Source organism: Dermacentor albipictus, chromosome 5 (genome assembly GCF_038994185.2).
Source record: "Dermacentor albipictus isolate Rhodes 1998 colony chromosome 5, USDA_Dalb.pri_finalv2, whole genome shotgun sequence".
Classification (NCBI taxonomy): Eukaryota; Metazoa; Arthropoda; class Arachnida; order Ixodida; family Ixodidae; genus Dermacentor; species Dermacentor albipictus.
In genome coordinates this window covers 173,586,764-173,608,403 of record NC_091825.1, presented here as the reverse complement: position 1 = coordinate 173,608,403, position 21,640 = coordinate 173,586,764, and the positions used below count along the sequence as shown (strand labels likewise).

The 21,640-nt window shown below is 41.8% G+C and overlaps 1 protein-coding gene across 12 annotated transcripts in view; it reads right to left on the bottom strand.

Annotated features, from left to right (window-relative positions):
• LOC135897507 (intermembrane lipid transfer protein VPS13A-like) overlaps window positions 1-21,640 on the bottom strand; it is a 1,023,564-nt gene that overhangs the window by 438,869 nt on the left and 563,055 nt on the right. For all 12 annotated transcript variants that reach the window (XR_011514733.1, XR_011514732.1, XM_070539327.1 and 9 more), the window contains one exon: window positions 16,697-16,814. Coding sequence is in view for 10 of the 12 variants with exons in the window: in XM_070539327.1 (XP_070395428.1) it covers window positions 16,697-16,814 (118 nt within the window). In the remaining 2 variants the exon portion in view is untranslated. The remainder of the gene's footprint in view (window positions 1-16,696; window positions 16,815-21,640) is intronic.

Below are 21,640 nucleotides of genomic sequence, written 5' to 3'. Positions count from 1 at the left end.
TAAGGTCCTCAATCATTTGTTGTAACTTGACTGCATTGTTGCTGAATAGAGCAATGTCATCGGCAAACCGAAGGTTGCTGAAATATTCGCCGTCGATCTGTACTCCTAAGCCTTCCCAGTTTAATAGCTTGAATGCTTCTTCTAAGCATGCAGTGAATAGTATTGGAGAGATTATCTCCCTGTCTGACCCCTTCCTTTATAGGAATCTTCCCGCTTTTTCTTGTGTAGAATTGAGGTAGGTGTAGAACCTCTGCAGATATTTTCCATGGTATTTATGTAAGCGTTTTGTACTCCTTGATTACGTAATGCCTCTATGATTGCTGGTATCTCTACTAAGTCAAATGCCTTTTCGCAATCTATGAAAGCCGTATAGAGAGGCTTATTGTACTCTGCGGATTTCTCGATAACCTGATTGATGACATGGATGTGATTTATCGAAGAGACTCCCTTCCTGAAGCCAACTTGTTCCCTTGGTTGACTAAAGTCCAGTGTTGCCCATATTCTATTGGAGATTATTTTGGTGAACATTTTATATAATACTGGGAGTAAGCTAATGAGCCTATAATTTTTATATTCTTTAACGTCTCCCTTTTTGTGGATTACTATAATTGCATTCTTCCAGTTTTCTGGGATCCTTGCAGTCAATAGACACTTCGTGTAAAGAGCCGCCAGTTTTTCAAGCATTATGTCTCCTCCATCTTTGATAAAATCGACTGTTATTCCATCCTCTCCTGCCGCTCTTCCTCGTTTCCCATATTGCAAGGCCCTTCTGACCTCATCGCTAGTTATAGGAGGAGTTCCTGTATCCTGTTCGTTAGTTTCTAATTGAGGTATCCTGAGTCCTCTGGGTAATGTACAGGTAAGTATAGAATTCTTCCGTTGATTTTACTATATCTTTGAGATTGCTGATGATATTACCCTGCTTATCTTTCAGTGCATACATCTTGGTTTCTCCTATGCCAAGTTTCTTTCTCACTGATTTCAGGCTGCATCTATATTTTTATCGCTTCTTCAGTCTTTCTCATGTTATAATTTCAGATATCACTTATTTTCGCCTTGTTGATCAGTTTTGACAGTTCCGTGATTCTATCTTATCTCTTGAGTAGGACACTTTCATTCTTGGTCGTTTCTTTATTAGGTCCTTTGTTACTTGGGAGCACTTGCCTACTAGTTGCCTTGGTGCCTTGCCTCCAACTTCAGTTGCTGCCTCTGAAGCCAGCCTAGTTATGGTTTCATTCATTAGCTCGATGTCATCATCATCATCATCTCTCTGTTCTAAGGCTGCATATTTGTTTGCAAGTACCAGCCTAAATTTGTCTGCTTTTACACTTACTGCCTCTAAGTTGACCTGTTTCTTCTTGACCAATTTCGCTCTTTCTCTCTTCAAATTGAGGTGAATCCTAACATTCACTAACCTATGGTCACTGCACTTTACCCTACCTATCACTTCTACATCCTGCACTTTGCTGGGATCAGCAGAAAGTATGAAGTCAATCTCATTTCTTGTTTAGCCATTATGGCTTTACCAGGTCCAATTTCTGTTGCTACGCTTCTCGAAAAAGTTGTTCATTATTTGAAGCTTATTCCTTTCTGTGAATTCTACCAGCATCTCTCCTCTAGCGTTCCTAGAATCGATGCTGTAGTTGCCAATTGCTTTTCACCAGCCTGCTTTTTTTCCGCTTTTACACTGAAGTCGCCCATTACTACAGTATACTCAGTTTGCACTTTTCTCATCGTTAATTCAACATCCTCATAAAACTGATCTACTTCCTCATCATCGTGACTGGATGTAGGAGCATAGGCTTGTACTGCCTTTAATCTATATATCTTATTAAGTTTGACTACGACTGCTGCTACCCTCTCATTATTGCTGTAGAATTCGTCAATGCTACCCACTATTTCCGTATGGAATAGGAATCCCACCCCGTATTGCTTCTTATCTGGCAGGCATCTATAGCAGAGGACATGGCCATTATTCAGCAATGTGTAAGCCTCACCAGTTCTTCCAATCTCACTAAGGCTGATGATATCCCAAACAATGTCTGATAGTTTCTAAAGAGTCCTGCTAAGCTAGCCTCACTAGACAAAGTTCGGCTGTTAACGGTTGACAGGGTAAGTTGTCACTGGCGGCCTGTCCAGACCCAGAAATTCTTTGCATCCTCTGCTGCGTTAGAGGTCTGACCGCAGCCTTGGTCAGGTGCTCTGGAGCTGCTGGGGACTGAGGGCCATGGGTTAATTGTAAAATGTGCACACCATACAACTTATGTGGGCAGTACTGTTGCAGTTGACTGGAAGTTTCTAGTTCAGTGCTGGTGCACCGAAGAGCCAACAAGACTGGAAAGTTAGATACAGTGTCAGAGCCTGTCTTTTAATGCCTCATGGAGAGGTTTGTAAATTTTGTGCATTTACTTACACACATGATCAGCAGAGCGGCAAGTGGGGCTAGTTGGCGGAAGTTAATCTTATAATAATGCGGGTACTGCGCTATAAGCACACCTGTCCTGTCCTGTCCAAATCTACTTCTGTTGTCCGGGTGTTTATAGTGCAGCACCTCCCCTTATTACAAGGTGAAGACACAATCAACTTCCATTTATTCAATCTTGATGGCACTAACAAAATTTACTGAATTATTCTGTGGGTTGAATCAAAAGAAGAAGAATAAAAGCGTAAGAACACACCACTGCATTATATAGCAGTAGTTGCCCGATTCGAACATGCTCAAAACCAAATGCACACCCAGTTGTTATGGGTACAATACAATGTGCACCCAAATATAAAGTGCAACAGATCTTATAAGACAAAAGAAAAGGTATAGCATGGTTCAAGTTCTGGCAATCACCGAAAGAACATGTAGAGTTTACCATCACAGCATGGAAGTTTATTTACAGTTATCGTCCATCACTATCAATCTCGAAATGCTTTTTAAGACTGAGTACGGATTACAATGTGTCGTCCTCTGTGCAGTGCCTCATATTTGATATTCCGTATTCCTTGAAGGACTGTGCAACCATACCGAACAGGATGGTGGCCAACATTTAGAGTAATCCCTTGGCCAATATGTTGTGTGTTGCATGCAGGTCTCCGATGCAGTGGCATAGCCAGAAATTTATTTCGGGACGGGGTGGCTTCTCTACCGGCCACTACCACTCCTCCCCCTCCATTCACCTCTCTCTTTCTTTCTCTATATTTATACAATAGAACCTCGTTGATACATTCCCATTACTTACGTTTTCCCGACGCCAACGTTCGCAATTGTGAATGCAAAAAAAATGACCCAATAGAGTTACGCTCATTTTTTACCAGTTCAGGTGTTCCGGGAAGACTTGATTTTCCGGCACCAATGTTCAGTATGTCGCTAAACTGCGATGGTATGATTCGTTTTCCAACCACTAGATCGCATGTAAACAAGAAAATGCGCGAGGTGCACACAATCAAGAAGAGTATATGGCTGCCCACTGCGGCAGCTTAACCTATATTCACCCGACTGTCTCACGTGAAAACGCTGGTGCATCATCAGTTTCTGATTTCAGTATCAGCAAATCTTCTCCTTGGTAGTTGCACGCCACATTCACAGCTGTCGCCACCAAGCATGCTGCGATAAAAATCTTCAGCTACCTGTTTTACAGCAAGTGGTGCATAGGGCCATTGATAGCGTACTGCATGCTTTTAGTAGGCAACAATTCTAACGCGCCGCCGTTTCCTGCTGCAGGCGGTGCAATGTGGGCATCACATTCCAATTCGGTGGCATCTGGCATTGCCCTCTTAAAACACCACGCAATAGGAAAACAACAAAACGCGTCTCTGGCCACCGAAGCTCCACCAGCCCCCTGTGCATAGGCGTCTCATGCTGCAACGATCCGCGCAACACTTCGCATTACGTAGATGGCAACAATAGTTGAGTCTGTCAAAATTTTTTAGTTACTTCGGATCAGACGTTTTCCCAGTTAGTACGTTTTTTTTTTCGTGTGTTTTTTTTTCCCAAAACCTATGAACGAGATTCTACTGCATATATACTGTGTTTGTACACCTTGCGAAGATTTCTAGCACTCTCTGAAAAATAATGCTTTAATAACGAGGATGCTCGTTTTAAATTGCTGACACAAGACTGCTTAACTTTTGACAAAAGATTTAATTGCTAAGGCATGCAGCCCGCTTTGTATCAAATTATGCTATCACCCTTACACTATTTCAAAAAACGATGATATTAAAGAAACTATAACATTTTCTGACAAATTGATGCGTTTATATAAGGTATGTTGATGACCAAGTTGGTACTTAGAAAAATGAACAGTACTAAAAATGGGACCAAACAAAACCAAGACAGTGCACTGTTTTATGTCTTCTCGAATAGCACCGTTTTTAGCGCTGTTTGCTTTTACAGGCACTTATATAAACAGCAGCATTTACAAACACATGGTGGCTTCAGACAGCTTTTTGCAAGCTTCCCGATAGTTCCTTCACTAAAGTTTTTCTCTCGCGCTATCGTAATCACTATGTGCCTGTCATATGCCATAGGAGAGCAGCAACGCGGGGGGGGGGGGGATGCAGTGACCCGGATGAACTTGTGTGTTCACTTCGAAAATGCCTCAATATCAGCCGTGAATGAAGCTAAGGTCGGCAAATATTTCTGGCATCTTGCTAGATACAAAAGCCCACCAGATTGCTCCTCTTGAAATGAGCTCTATAAATTGTCTGCTGCCCTATTCATGCCCACTAGCCGGTGTGTCCCATGCATAGGAGGCGAAATGTCTCAGTAAATTGCCCTAATATATTCACTACTGTAAACAGGCCTTCTATAATTTCTTGCTTCCCACCTTGTGCTTCCTTTAATTATTTTCCCTCTTCATTGCACCATCCCACTTTCTGGCCAATGTTCAGGTGTCAGCCATCAACAGTGTGGCCTGCAAAATTCTTGATTTCTACCTACAAGCACAAATGTAGTCGCTCTTTCCACAATCAGATGTGAGCTGACATGGCCATGTAGTATGATGCACCTTCCATGCAGGGAAAACAACATCAGGGGACATGTGAAAGTTGCGCATCCGCACAGCTTATAGTACAACATTGAAATGTCAGATGCTACGCTGTCATGTCATATCCTCTCGATACAGCATTTAACCATAGTTGCATAATTGTTTAATTGCTCTCTACGCATGAGACTTAATTATAATACATATGGCTGTAAAAACATACTGTGGTATAACTGTGCCATTTTCGTATACCGTGAGTAGCATGTACACAAGAAACCAGAAAATTGGAATGACATCTGAAGGCCATGTCTTCTCGTGAAGGGCATTTCATAGTATTTACAACTCGCAGTGTATGTGAATAACCAAGAGGTGCACAAAACTATGTACTCGGCACCCAAAACCAACATGAAATAAATGTTACTTGATTAGTAACATACCGTACCAACAAATGCATAAAAATAACAGAACCGAATCTCTGAAGTACGAGTTTCTATCTGCCTTGTTTGCGTGTCAGTGCTGATGGTAGATACCACTTGCACAATCTGCAGCCCCACTCGATTAGTTGCAGTTTTCTGGATTTGTTGAATGACAGGCATTTCCCAACAACCTTCATAACAAAAAACAAACCATGAAATAGCTCTAGGCACAATGTCAACAGATCTTCGGTCATTTTTCCTTTACTTTTTTATGTTGGTGTGCAAAAAATGGCACCAATCACAGCAATCGGTGCGACACACCAATTGCTGCCAGGCCGCCAAGAGCAGGGGTGTTAATGTCTGCAATTGCGTTTTGCCTTGCACTTCTGGAGTGATGAAAATTGCACCATGTGAAACAAGCTTAACTCGGCTAGCTAGCTTACTTTATAGAAGGTGAAAATAAATGCATTTGTGTTTGCTTCCACTACTCTGTTGTCATTCCTTTATCCTAAGAGCACATTTGAGACCTCCGAATATCGGTGCGCAATGCCAACCCCAAGCCAAAGAGCCAGTAGCTCGTTCCCTTTCCACCCGAGTATCCACGTCATCAGATGGTGCTAGATCAGAACACAAGTGCTATCAGCTATGCAAGAAAAGCCAGATTACAGGAGAAGTGAAAGCCCAGTGGGAAAAACAATATCAGGGGACAAGAGGGAGTCCCCACAATTTCATTTCATTTCATTTATTTACCTTAAAGACCCCACAAGGGGGTATTAAGTAAGGGGTGGGTGTACATAAAAATATAACACTCAAATTTGTGACAACAGGTACTCAGTCACATTGGTAGAAAAGGATGATGGACAGGTGAGAACGACGATATTGCGAGGAAGGCTGTTCCAGTCTTTGGCTGCACGAGGAAAAAAAGATGCTGAAAAATTAACAGTTCTTGTACGTGTACGGGAAACTTGCAGTTGGTGACCAGTGCGAGGAGATATGTATGCGGGTGGTGTTATGTAAGGGGCACTGTTAAGTGATGAATGGTAAAGCTTATAAAATAGACAAAGTGTTGCTATGCGTCGGCGGAGGGATAAAGCTTGCAGCCCAGATTCCGCTTTGAGGGCGGTAACACTGATTTTGTGAGAATAAGATGAGTGAATGAATCTGGCGGCACGATTTTGGACCGCTTCAAGGTCATCTACGAGGCATGCTTGATGTGGGGACCATATGGGTGACGCATACTCTAGTTTTGAACGGATAAGTGACTTATAGGCTAGTAATTTGACGTGTTGGGGAGCGTTGCGAAGGTGACGTTTCAGAAAACCGAGAGTTCTATTTGCCGATGATATGATGTTTGTAGTATGTGCATGCCATGAGAGATCATTGGACAAAGTAACGCCTAAGTATTTGAACGATGTTATTGCTTGTATAGGTTCGTTAGCAATTATGTACGGGAATGTAACGGGGTGCTTTTGGCGAGTAATGGAAAGAAGTTTACATTTAGTCGGGTTAAGGGTCATTAGCCAGCGGTCGCACCATTCCTGGACACGGTCTAGATCATGCTGAAGTTTTGCTGCGTCACAATGATTAGAAATTGATCGGTAAATTACACAGTCGTCAGCGAACATTCGGATTTGGCAAGACAAGTGTTGAGGCAAGTCGTTAATATATATTAGAAATAGGAGAGGACCGAGAACAGAACCTTGGGGTACACCAGATGTTACAGGAACAGGGTCGGAGGTATGATTATTAACAAGTACGTGTTGGGACCGGTTAGACAAGAATTCTTTGATCCAAATCAGAATGTTGTGGTCCAGGTTTAACTGGTTTAGTTTTAAAAGTAATCGTTGATGTGGCACTTTATCAAACGCTTTTGCGTAATCTAAGAAAATTGCATCAGTTAGTATGTTGGTGTCGAGGTTAACATGCAAGTCATGAATGAAAATGGCCAGTTGGGTCTCGCATGAAAAGCCCTTTCGAAAGCCATGCTGAGATGGATGAAAAAAGTTATTTTTATCGAGAAATGCCATGATATTAGAATAAATGACATGCTCCATGATTTTGCATGGGACGCTCGTTAATGATATGGGGCGGTAATTTAGTGGCGAATCTTTTTTACCAGATTTGTAGACAGGAACAACCTTCCCCACTTTCCAATCATTTGGCAAGTGACCTACAGAGAGTGAATGAGAAAACAAAATGCACAGATACGCAGTAATGGTATGTCTGGTGTTCTTTAACAGCTTGGAATTGATTTCGTCGACGCCTGTCGATGAATAAAGCTTAATGTTATCTAACAAGGATAAAATTCCGTCATGAGTTATTGTGATAGCAGGCATAGTAGACAGAGTTTTAGCTGGTGTCGTAAGCAGAGGTGTGCTGGGTTCTTTTGTGAAAACTGTGCTAAAAGCAATGTTGAAGGTGTTAGCGCATTCGAGGTCCCCGATGGTTTCACCAAATTCGTTGGTCAGAGTGATAGCGCGCGATTCGACAGGGTTGATGACCTTCCAAAATTTTCTCGGGTTATCATTTAGCAATTTTGTCAAATCGTTGTTGAAAAATTTGAACTTAGCATTTCTCACAGCAATCAGGTAGGCATTCTCGGCAGTATAGTAGTATAGTACGGCAGTAAGTAATTTTAGGAATGAATTTGTTGGTCAAGTCCTGCATTTTGTATTTGAATACCTCCCAGCTCTCCTGGATAGGCATGCTGTAAAATTGGGCTTCAAATGAAGGGAAAAAATTTCTAAGCTCGTTGTTATTGGCGGCGAGGAGTTACGGAGTCACCATCTATCGGAAGCGCCTCGCTGGCGTAGTATGAGGGATCACGTGGCGCGCTCCTCATAGGTTTTGCTGTCAGCGCTCACTGAAAACACCTCGCGCGAGCTCTCCCGGGCATTTCGGTAAGTAATTTCAAAACGAGAGAAGTTTCTTACTGTCTAAATAATAACCTTGGGCAAACTGAAAGCACACAATCGTTTACAGATGCGATCTCTTTACCGAATACGCACAGCGAACGCCACTGCACACGGTCGCCGCGATGGAGTCTCCCGAACTGGCTTCTTGCGTGAAGGGTAGGTAAACACTGGGAGCAAGCTATAATAATAATAATAATAATAATAATAATAATAATAATAATAATAATAATAATAATAATAATAATAATGTCTTTATTTGTGTCCCGTAACAGTACACGACACGGGAGACCTGCAGTAAAAGCTGTCATGAATGACAGCTTGACAGAGCCATAGGTCCCCCATACAAGGGGCAGTTACAAACGACAAAAAAGACATAATACATTGTCACAATTGAAATTACACATTCCGAGCGTACAATGTAACGTACAAAAAAAATAAGGCAAGATAGAAATACAAATTGCAAGTTCACTCATACAATAAAACATCACAGTCAACTACGGGGTAGTCACAAAAGAAATAACATAAATGCAGTTTCACTTATCCGCAAGAAATAATAACAAGGAATAACTAAGAATGTGTGCAGTGAATCTGTCGTAATTCACATTTAGATAGTTTAAGTAGGTCAGTCCCGGATTTTTTGCAGTTATTTAATAGAGTTGGAAGTGTGAAGGATAATTTTTCCATTGTGTAATTGGTTCTAGGAGTTGGTAAAATCCACTCCTCTTTATGACGGGTAGTGTAAAACACAGTGCTCTTTTTCAGTAATGACAACTCATGCAGATATTTAAGATGATTTTTTAGTTCGCAATGGAATGCAAGTGCTAGCTTATAATTGTAAAGATTGAATACTGGTATTATGCATGCTTTGGAGAAAAGACCTTGCGAGTGACTGTTGTATGGTAGATTAGAAAGTACTCTGATAAGCTTTTTTTGAAGTATAAAGATCCTTTGCAAATTTGTATACGTGGTTGTGCCCCAGACCAAGAAACAGTAATTAAGATGAGAGTAAAATAGGAAATTATAAAGCAGGATCTTTACTTGATACGGGAGATATGATCTGTAATGGGAAATAATGCCTACTGCTCGAGCTAACTTAGTTAGAACAGCATCAATGTGACTATCCCATAGCATGTCCTGAGAAAATGTAACACCCAGAATTTTAATATTATTTGTGATTTCTATTGGTGCGCCATCATAACTTAAGCTTACATGAGAATTTAGCTGCCTCAATTTAGGTCTAAATATTACAGCTTTCGTCTTATTAACGTTTATGTTCAGATGGTTTACTACTGACCACGTATTAAGCTTAGTAAGGAGAGAATTCGCATCATTGTGTAAGATATGACAGTCTGGAGCAGATAGAAATACACTAGCGTCGTCGGCATACAAAACATATTTAGGATTAGTAGAGAGGTTAGTGAGATCATTTATGTAAATGTTAAACAGAAGCGGACCAAGAATGCTGCCCTGAGGAACACCTTTAACTATGGATTTTAAATCAGAACGATACGTTTCAATTTGAACGAACTGCCGTCGAAAACTGAGATATGATCTAATAAGTTCAAGAAAATGACCTCGGATTCCATAAATTTCCAGTTTCTTCAGCAAAGTTAAGTGATGAATACAATCAAATGCTTTAGAAAAGTCGACATAAATACCTAGCACAAAGTTCTTTTTTCCAAATTCGGACAAAATAAATTCCTTCTGTTCCAGCAAAGCTAATTCGGTCGATTTGTTCTTCCTAAATCCATGCTGAGCATCTGAAGTAAGTTTGTGTAAATCAAAGAACGAGCAAAGCTGATAATGGATAAGCTTCTCCAGGCCTTTGGAAAACATGGGTAAGACAGAGATGGGTCGGTAATTATTCATATCATTAGGATCACCCTTTTTGAAGAGCATAGTTACTTTAGCGATTTGCATTCGCTTTGGAAAGCATGCACTTGTTAGGCAAAGGTTAAAAATATGGGTTAAATGTGGACATAAGATATCCAACACATATTTCACCGGACGTGTCTGAATTCCTTCAGCGTCGCAACTTGAACTATTATTTAAAGAAGAAAAAACTGAGGTAACTTGATCCTCTGTTACAGGGCTTAGAAAAGCAGATGAATTATTTCTAGCGGGCATAAAATTGTGAAAATCTACAAGTATACCTTGATCAGAATAATGAAGTAAATACTGATTAAAGGAATCTGGAAGGGCGCAGCCAGACACTTCACAGTCATTTACTGACAGCTTCTCGATTCTAGGTGACAGTTTCGTGCGCTTAAAAACAGTGTTCAACTTTTTCCATACGAGGTCACTTCTCTTTAGGCAGCTATGGAATTCAGAGTAAATGTAACTAGATCTGTAACTATGTGAATTATGTTCTCATAGTGTTAGTATAACTAAATGAAGTGTAATAGAACGAAGCCTCAATGCAGCGATCGCGCAGATTCGCAGCGACCGACTGCGCGTCTGCATGCTTGTCCGCGCACTGTGTCGCTTTCTCCGCGCGCGCGTTTTCACACCGTGCCATGAGCTTTAGGCCGCAGAATATGAGCATTTGACAGTATACAAGCAACCATTGTTGCGTGGGCACTATCAGAAGCTGTTCAAAAATAATTTCATTGTAGAGACTTCGACGCCTACGAGGACTGTGATGTCCCGTCGCGACGATTCAATCTTTTTTTTCTTCCAAATTCTTTGACCTTTCAATACTATTTCTCTAGTTGCGTCGCACTGTATGTTTATCGGTGTTCTCAGCGTGCAATTTCCCACTGCTCCTTTTTTGTAATCCAGTGCATTAATTCATAACACAAACATGACCATATGCCATGCTTTTTTTAAATGTGCTTCTTAACGCTGCCTTTCCACTCCACTGAACTTGCCAGTATCTATAGCATCGACAAGTTCATAGACCAAACCGTCATGACATTAGTCGGGCAGCAGACTTGGGCAAGCGTCTCAGTGCGCGTTTTCAGAACATCGCAGACCGGGCGCCGTTGCAGAAATCTTCCTCGCGCCTGTGCTTGCTGCATACCCGAGTTGTAGCCGATGACTGTTTGCCGGTTTTATGTTTCGCGAGCCAAGCTTCACGCAGCTTCTTGTCCTGCGGCTACGTGTGAATAAGCCTGACACCCGCCTCCGTTACGTGCGTCCGGCCCTGCGGTACCGAGCAGTAGCCTACCATGTTGCGCGCCTTCAAAGGCAGCCACTACCTATTGTAGTGCTTTTAAGCGTTGTAAAGGAGACACGCGAAGCGGGAAAATTTCGCCACCAAATGAGGACCGCAGCGTACGAGGGAATTTAAACTCATTTTCAGCTCGCTTCGGCGCGCCCGAAGCAGCCGACGCGGCCGCTATGTCCACGTGATCCCTCCTAGCACATCACGCCGACGGTGGCGCCAGCTTTTCCAGTGGTGGAGCTCGAGGCCAATATGTCTGATCAGTGATTTACCACATGCCAGAGGTAACGAATACTACACTACTACACTACTTGCTGTGCACATGCAGCCAGATTGGTTCCTCTATTTACTAGTGCCCACTTGCTGTGTTGACCTTCATGCTGACCTTCATGCTTCATTTTGCTGTGTTGACCTTCCATGAATTGACCTTCATGCTGCATCTCGCTACAATGCAAGCTATGAGGCGAAAACACAGCATACACAAAGCTATCAGCACTCAGTGCACTGTGTCCCCATCGCAGATCGCTGTCAAGATAGGGCCTGGAGGGCCGCGCACAGCAGCACCATATGCAGCCCCCGCCGAAGTAGAGTACTGCCTCTTTTTCTCCTAGTGCCTTGCGTGTGACGGAAGATGGCGTGCTTCCTCCCCGCTTTCCTGCCTTCCATACGCGAGGTTGAGCAACCATCACTGGCTCAGCCTCACATGCTTTCACTTGCACATACAGCATATGGCGGTGACGACGTTAACGCCTTTGGACTTTATACGGAACATCACTGAGAGGGCAGAAATGCACCTGGGTTGTCCACATATTTGCCATCGCAATAATAAATATTGTGACCACATGGCCCCAGACAGCTTCCTGAGACAAGTCAATTGCTCCTTGTCTGTAGTATACAAGGCAGCAGAATAAAAAAATTAAGTTGGGCTTCTTCCTTTGCACAAAGTATTCAACAATTTTAAAAGAATTGGTGAACGCATCGATGTCAGTGTGTTATTTCCTGCACCACACAAGATGATTGGTCTTTGTGCAAAGGTCAACTCTAGCACAGAGGCAGTCTTGTTACTTTCACCAAGTGTTAAGCCTGCTGGCTGGCAAGACAACGACGCACATTCCAAATTATTTGTTCCTCCTCAAGAAGATCTGCAATATAACTCTGAATTACATATTGGTGTTTTTAGACATCAAGTTGCTCTTCACTTTCCCATCGATATGACCATGGCTAGGCGCAAAGATGTGCTGCTTGCAGATCACATGCTCACTGAATGTATGCCATTGAACATACCAGGTGTTTCTGGGAATTCTGTTCGGGCAATACCTGTTTCACACACGGCCAATACAGGCAAATCAATAAAATATTGAAGCCTGTATCTCTGTCACTACCACCAACCTTGGCCTTGCCGACTGCAACTCTGGGCCAAAGGTATTCGCATGCTATGCGGACTACCGACTTCTGTATTGTATGTAGTAAGCAGTATGCACGTCTCCTGCTTCTCTGGATTTCTGTAGGACCAATGATTCCCTTCACAACTAAATCCGAGTAGGACAACAACCTTCCTTCATTGATGTCCTTGTGCTACAAATCCGCAGTGGGCACGCCAACTGGTCATCCGTCAGAGCCATTACCAACCTGTTCATGTTGTTTACACAGATTTTCCTATCCGCTGCGACAGCGATAGCTGGTGCCCTTCAAGATACATGTACGACTGGCAGCATCACCTCTGCACTCCCTTTCATACTCTGTGGAGACTGCGCAAACGGACCACTGCTTCAGCTGGATTCTTGGGCAAGCCTTCACAAGAAACCAGCCTACTCAACTTCTGTTCCACCCGACTACTTAAACACCCTCCTGCCCCGGGATACTCTCAGTGGGCACGCCAGCTGGTCATCCGTCAGAGCCAGGACCAACTCGTTCATGTTGTTTGCGCAGGTTAGTAACACATACTCCTTTGTCAAAACGTCTCACTGCTGTCTAATCCAGCTGGCGTGCCCTTCCACCATTAGTACTGTGTGCATGTTTGTTTAAAAATTCTTTCTCTCGTTGCTGCTGCTCAGTGGGGATATTGAATCCAATCCTGGACCCACTACTGAGCAGTTGCTGGGGGAAATTCTTGATGGACAAAAGAGTATGCAGAAGCGATTAAACACCATTGAGTCTAAACTTGAGAATGTGGAAACCATAGCAGCTAAATATGCAGAACTCGGAGCACAATTTGAGAACATGCAAAGAACAATACAGAATCTAGAAAAGAAACTCATTGATTTAGAAGATAGGAGCAGACAAAACAACCTATTAGTCTTCAGCTGTAAAGAAGATGTGAACGAAACACCAGATTCGCTACTGACGACATTAAATGAAGAATTATTTTTAAAGCACTTAGGTGTTCGCATATCCTCTGTTGAAAGTATTTAACCTTAATATTCGAGAAATCACTGTCATGCGCGGTAATTCCAATTGACTGGATGTAAGCGAAAGTCATCCGCATACCAAAAACAGCAAATCCGTCTCTCCTCACATCATACAGGCCAATATCTTTTCTATGCACATGCGCAAAAACCCTCGAACACACAATTTTCAAGCACATTTCCGCTTTCTTAATGACAATGCAATAATTGATGCAAGACAACATGGTTTCCGGCGAGGTTTTTCTACCGTAACTCAGCTCGTAGAAACAGTTCATGACTTAGCGATAGCTTTAGGCAGACAAGGCCAAATTGACTTAATATTTCTCGATTTTGAAAAAGCATTTGACCGCGTCTGTCACTCCAAACTACTTCTTAAACTAAAACCCATTTTAAAGAATGACGCCTTAGTTAACTGGATTAAAGCATAACTTTCATTACGGAAACAAAGTGTTCAGGTCAACGATGCAGCTTCGACACCCGCAACTGTAGACTTGGGCATCCCACAGGGATCAGTGTTAGGGCCGCTCCTCTTTCTTATCTTTATCAACGACATTATCGGTGACATACACGTCAAAATAAAGCTTTTTGCAGGTGACTGCATTTCGTACAACGAAATACGCAATTCAGATGACCAGGAAGCTTTAAACACCTCATTGTCTACGATACAAACATGGTGCTCAAAATGGTGCTCAAAATGGTAGATGACTATTAACCTCAAAAAGACTGTTGCAATGACCTTTACTCGCAAAAAGAATTCCTTCACCCCTACTTATAGCATTAACAACTAGTCTTTATCAGTCGTGTTTACGTACAAATACCTGGGTGTAATAATAACATCAGATCTTAGGTGGAATGAACATGTAACATACATTTATAATAAAGCAATGAAGAAACTAGGCTTTTTAAGCGATCAGTAGGAAACGCTTCACCTGAAATAAAACTTTTAGCATATAAAACATTAATCCGACCCATTCTAGAATATGCTGCGATTCTTTGGGATCCGCACACACACACCAACATCACTAAAATTGAGAAAGTCCAAAGAAAATCAGCCAGGTTTATTTTCAATTCGTACAGCTGGCGCATATCCCCATCATCTTTTCTAGAAGCTGCAGAACTGAAAAACCTTGCAATAAGGCCTTACAGGGACAGAATGAAATTTTTCTTCTTACTCTATAACAGTCAATTAGGAATAGATAAAACATTATATATTCTACCAGCCAGCCACAGCTGCACGCACTCTTATCACAACAAAAAGGTTAGAGATTTTTCCTGCAGGCTCAACACATTTAAAAATTCTTTTTTCCCGCTCATGATTTTCGAATGGAATGCATTACCTGCCACAACTGTCGACTGTCGAACAGTTTCACCTTTTCTTTCTGCACTTTGTGCATAAATCATAGCATTCATCCCTCGTTTTTACCAGTCAAATCATGATTGTGAAAAGGTTTCTCTTATGTTGTTTGTAATGCAGATTCTTGTTCAGTGTCTGTTATCTTGTTTGACCTTATTTCATATTTTCTTTTTTTGTTCCAAATGCCCACTCCTACCTAAGGCCTGGTAACAAGGCTGGCAGTACTTGTAAATTAAATAAATAAGGCTCTCCTTTGCTGTGTACAGGTGGAATGCCCACACTGGTAGTTACTTTAATTTGGTTCATGTCACACTTCTTGCTGTATAAGCAGACTGTTGTCACATCTCTTATGACACAGGTCACATAAATCTGCTGGAACAAAGGCGAACAAACTGAAGACGCTTCACCATCAACTGTCAGTGAACAGGTAGCCTGAAAAGTTCATTAGCAGAGTCAAAGGCCGTGCCCTCCATCCTATGGCGTCTCCCACTAAGTCATTTTGAAAGTGTGCTAGCGTTCCTTATGTAGCTGGTGTCAGTGAAGCTTTGAATAATGGCTCCACAAGTTACAATCTAGGTATTGCATACATGTCGTCCAGCAAGCTAGGAAACCAACTTGTGAATGTGAAAAATCAGCTCAATAATAGAAATGATCCCACTGTGGTATACAAGGCATTCTGACTGCAACTGGAATTACATCAGTGAAACCACCCCATTCACTAGTAAACTAAAGGAACATCAAAGGGACATTTTTCTGACACAAAAAGATTTCAAACTCTCTTACCAGGCAGTTGATGATAACAAAATATTATTTATTAACACTTGTAATTGTCTTACCATTTACTGCATATATTATCACACCAGAAAAATATTCTATATTAATTATTAGCAGCGAATTGAGATTTGGTGAAAGCCACTGCACCAATGAAAAACTCGTCCAGAAAGCAAGAACATCACGTTTCAGGAGCACATTGTTTGCTATTGAGGACAAGAAGCTCAAGACAAGCGATTGTGGCAGGGCTCCAAGGTGGCACCACGAGGAATTCCTGTCTGCAAAGGGACTTCTACAACCTGTCAGAACAGCTATTAGTCCTGAATTGAAGCCTGGTGCATTGCCCAAACCAGCTCTCTCCCAACAGCAATTCCACAAGCATCGTTGTCACTATTTTAGGAGTTCATTCACAACTTGTCAACAACAGTTTTGAGTGGAGAGAGAGCTCTGCACAAAGAAATGTTTTTGAAAAATTACAGAAACAAAGCATGTTAGAGCAAAGTGAAAGTCAATGTGAACTTTGCCTAAAAGTATCATCTATAGCTGAAGACAGAAAAAAAAAAAAAACAGTGCTTCAGAAGGAATAACAATACTCTAAGAACTATTCTTTCTTTTGCCGATTTCATCAGCAGCACTCATGCCCTCACTGTTGTAGCAAGTTTTCATGAAGGGGAGATAGAAGTCCGAAATTACACTTACCTTCATCCAAAATAGGTGCTTGTCTTGGGGATTCCGTGAACAGCAGCTAAGAAATTTGGCACTCTTGTTGTTAAACACAATTTCCTGGGACCAGAGACCATCCGTGGAGGGATCATAGCTGAAAAAGGCAGCACCCAGACTATTCTTAACAAAATAAGACAATGCCACTATTCAGCTTGCAGATGTGGTGGTTTTGCCCATGCATGTAGACAAAAGCAAGATAGAATGCCTCAGAACTTTTTAAAGAGCAACAAAAAGTTGAAGGACAGAGGAACAACAGAAGAACAAGGTGCTTACTCACAACTAAAGAAGTTATTGACAACGCTTCACATACTGTGTGTCCCAGCTAATGTGGGTCAATCTGTTGGAAAAAAAAAGGGCCATCAGATACATACCACCATGGAACCAACAATGTTTTGTTGGCAGTGACCTTGTGCATGCTGGTGAGTTCTTCTGCCATCATCCATTAGCTATTTAGTAAAAATTTCCTCAATATATAATTACTTGTATAACTACACAAGCTTGAATGTCAAATTGCACATTGCATTCGAAAACACCATATGAAACATTTTCCAGCTCGCTACGTTTTCTGCAGTTACTTTTTCTGCATTTTGAAGACGTGGTGCAAAATGTGAAAAAGAATGTGAAGTGAAGGTAAGCTGGCACATTTTGCACATGCAACAGCAGCACTCTCAAAAGGATTTTCAAAGAATCATTGGTCGACTTGGTGACTGCGAAAAAGTGACAAGGTGACAGCGTAGCACGTGGCTGCTGCTATGAACACGCATCCGTGTCATACTGTTTGCTAGACCATTGTGCATTGGCTTAGTGTGGTTATAATAGGACATGAGCAAAGCAAAAAAGAAAAAGAGAGGGAGCCACATCCGCTTGCTAGTACTTATTCTCTGAAAGTCCTCTTAGGGGTGCTGCTGTCGTGTGCACTCTGTCGAGCGCATCTTCACTGAACATTCTTTTTCATGTTTTGCGGCACAACTTTGAAATGCGGAAAAAAAACTGGGGAAAACGTAGCGAGGTGAAAAGTGTTGAATGCGATGTTTACGAATGTGATGCACAATTTGACATTCCAGCTTATGCAATTATGTCAGAAATTATAAATTTAGACAATTATTTTGACTAATTAGCTTATCTTTAGTAACAGAAAAATTCACCAGTGTGCGCAAGGTGACTGCTAATGAAAAACCGTTGGTCCCGTTGTCGTATCTCATAGTCCTTTTATTTTTTTAAACAGCCTGGCCTGCATTAGCTGAGACACACAGCAGATACACATAGAAGTGATTGCATATTCAGAGCAAAGCAGGGTTAAAAATCAAAACAATATACCAATACTTAATCGTAACGAAACCTGACAGTTAAAATTTACCATGCGCGCATGCTAACAATCGAGAAAAGCAATTTCTTATCACGTAGCAAGATAGAATGGATGGCTGGCATATGCATCTAATTTTTTTCTAATGTGAAAGGTATCTGCGCTTTCATGCATGAGTTGGTTAATATTAGCCGCCCACCCTACAATGGGCTGCGAAATGTGATGGAGAAGGGTTGAAATCTGGGCCAGTTGGTACATACTTGCACGAAAAAACCAGTCAAAAACACAAGGACAAGAGGACGTTGTGGTGTGAACCTCTCCTCTCGTCCTTGCGTTTCTGACTGGTTTTTTCGTTCAAATGTGATGGCACTGATTATTTTTGTTATGCTTGAAACTCTCTTAATGCACGTTGATACAATGGCCAGACTGGCCCACATAAACCTTGCCACAGCTAAACAAGGTAATGTATACAATGCTTGAAATACACTCCACAAGCTTTTTGCTATGTTTAATGGTACATTCAAGGGACTTTCTATGAAATTAAGAGCAAATATGTTAAAGCTTATCCTTAGCTGAAAACAGGACATCAACTTTATATCTGGCGCCTATGTGCTTTAATTCATGAGTTGTCCTATGTAGGTACGAGATGACTGCAAATTTGTTTTTGCAATATCTCTACAACTGCGCGTCTTTTGCGCAAAGCCTTTCAATTCCTTAATGAGACTTAATACAAAAGCCATAACAACAGTCTGTGGATAGCCATCCTGCTTTTCAATTTGTCAATGTTACTTTAGAAACTCAAATCCATTAGGTGTTCGCACAATGTTTTTCAACATGGAGCCCAAAGTGGCTTTAAGGGGATCAATGACAGAGCAAAACGTGTCACAAGATTTTGATGGCAGTGAAAAGATTATGATTTATAGCAGACTTGTACATTACAAATGACATGGATTACTTGTAATCAATAACACTTTGGTAATTTATTAAGGAAAAATGAGATGTCCACCAAATCGTAGTAATTGCTACAAAGAAAACCCATACGGGTTCCTCGAAAGAAAAGCCTCGCAGTTGAAGAAAAATTTATCCTGGTTAGGGAGTCGAAGCCGGACTGCTAGCCGCCTGGTTTGCTCAGATGGCAGAGCGGCTGCGCCGGAAAGACTGTGGTCTCGGGTTTGAGTTCTGGACCAGGACGAATTTGTCTTCGACTGTGAGGGTTTTCTTTTGAGGAACCCGTATGGGTTTCCTTTGTAGCAAATGCTAAGATTGGGTGGGTGCCTCATTTTCCCTTAATTAATTACGTCTCTCCACCTTGTGAGTTTCCGCAGAACTCGCACGTCAAACACTTTGGTGATGTTGTAATTTAACGATTACTTTGGTTACTGGGTGACGCTCACTGTAATTTAATTACTTTTTTCAGTAACCAATTACATGAAACCAGTAACACTTTTGACGAAACAAGCTATGACAGGTGACACAGCTTTGAACACCTAAATTTGGTGGGAACTACCGAGTCTAAAGAGATGAAAACATCTATACGGGTTACCTCCTTCCCACAACCAGCACACTATTGCTATGCCTGAATCCCCTGCATATGGCAGGCTTGCAGATTTTCACACTTCTCTTGTAAACTAGAAGTGAGGCGTGCAGACAGGACACAAGAGTAGAGAAGTGGACAACACGAACGCCGACTATCAACTGAAGGGAGCACTGAGGCGAAAAATGAAAGAAGACACAAAACTCATCTGCGCATGCTCAGGAATGGTAACACCACGTGTCAATCGGGTACACGTGCTGGTCTACGTGAGAGATAACTGTTAAGACACTTAATCTCTTCCTTATGTAATGTAATCGAAGGCTGACTCACGCACGCACTTCCACCATTATAGATATGCCATGCCTCTACCATAAGACGCGTATCTTCATTCTTATGCCTGTACAGTATCGCGCATTCATCTAACTTTGGCTTGCAGTTACAATCTCGGCAATGTAGCGAAAGATTAGAAGGCGATCCACCGGTTAACGACCTTTTATGCTCCATTAGCCTCTGATTGATACACCGTCCCGTTTGCCCTACGTAGAACTGGCCACAGCTAAGGGGAATTTGATATACCACACCCATACGACATTCTGTAAAACTGTTGTTCTCATTGTGCTTCACTGGACAAATATCTGTTCGTTTTTTGCCTTTAACCCGCTCCTTTTTATTCTGTACGGCAGCGCATATCTTACCTAGCTTATTGGGAGCAGTGAAAGCAACATTAACATCATATCTACTAGCAACTTTTTTAAGCCTGTGCGACACTGAATGAATATACGGAATAGCCACTACTCTTTTTTTGCGATTACTGCTTTCTGTGATTACGTCCGTCCCCCTGGAAACCGACTTCTTTAGGCGCTCAGCTACAGTGGCCACCGCTACATTAGGATAACCTGCTTCTAATAGGCGCCGGACCTGCGCATTAAAACTGGCGCTCATTTTGTGCATGCAGGATCTTGTGAGGGAAGACTTAAAGATTAAGTGTCTTAACAGTTATCTCTCACGTAGACCAGCACGTGTACCCGATTGACACGTGGTGTTACCATTCCTGAGCATGCGCAGATGAGTTTTGTGTCTTCTTTCATTTTTCGCCTCAGTGCTCCCTTCAGTTGATAGTCGGCGTTCGTGTTGTCCACTTCTCTACTCTTGTGTCCTGTCTGCACGCCTCACTTCTAGTTTGCATAATGAATCCTTACCAACTAGCTCAGCTTTCTGTCGTTCTCTTGTAAGTACAGCCTCTGAGCTTTTCTCTTGTATTAAATGCACTTCTAAGCGGCCTTCATAGGCGGTAAGCTGCTCAATTCTTCTTCATTTACTGCAGTCTATGACTCCTCTATTATAGACAGAAGTTTTTGGCTATTGACCTCATATGTCTCTATCTGTTTGATAGTATGTGACTCATATATTACACCTACTTTTGTAATTGTAACAGTATTTATATTATGGTATAATATGCAGCATTATTTTTATGTGACTCATTTATTACACCTACTTTTGTAATTGTAACAGTATTTAGATGATGGTATAATATGCAGCATTAGATGACATAACAAATTTGGCCACCTTTTGAAGCAACGTGAAAGTTTGCTGGCATCCATTCTAAATAGTCTAAGTAGTCTAAATAGCTAACAAGTGAAGGGCGCTGAGAGGACGTCCACCACATGGCCGAAAAATTGAAATGGCACTTCTATGGCTAGATAGCAATGGAAACTTCTGACGTTGATACCAGGGAATCACCTTTGTTGTGGCCTCACACGACAGTGGTGAGGTGGGAGTCTATCCTTTTTTTCTCCCTCTCATTTAGGACACTGTCAGTGACACATCAATGTTGTTCACAGCATATTAATTGTGACCTTGGGCAAGATAATTGGCACTTTTGAGCAGGGGCGATCAGCCCACACACTGCGCCTTAAAGAAGCCAGCAACCTTGATAAGGGCGCTTGCTTCATGCTTGCACGACGGTGAGGCATAAATGCCCTGTCACTTGTGGGAGTCTGCTAAAGGCATGACAATTGTGCTCTATTGTAGTTTCGGTTCTTTAAGCTAAATTTTCTGCAATTCATTACGATGTAGAAAGCAA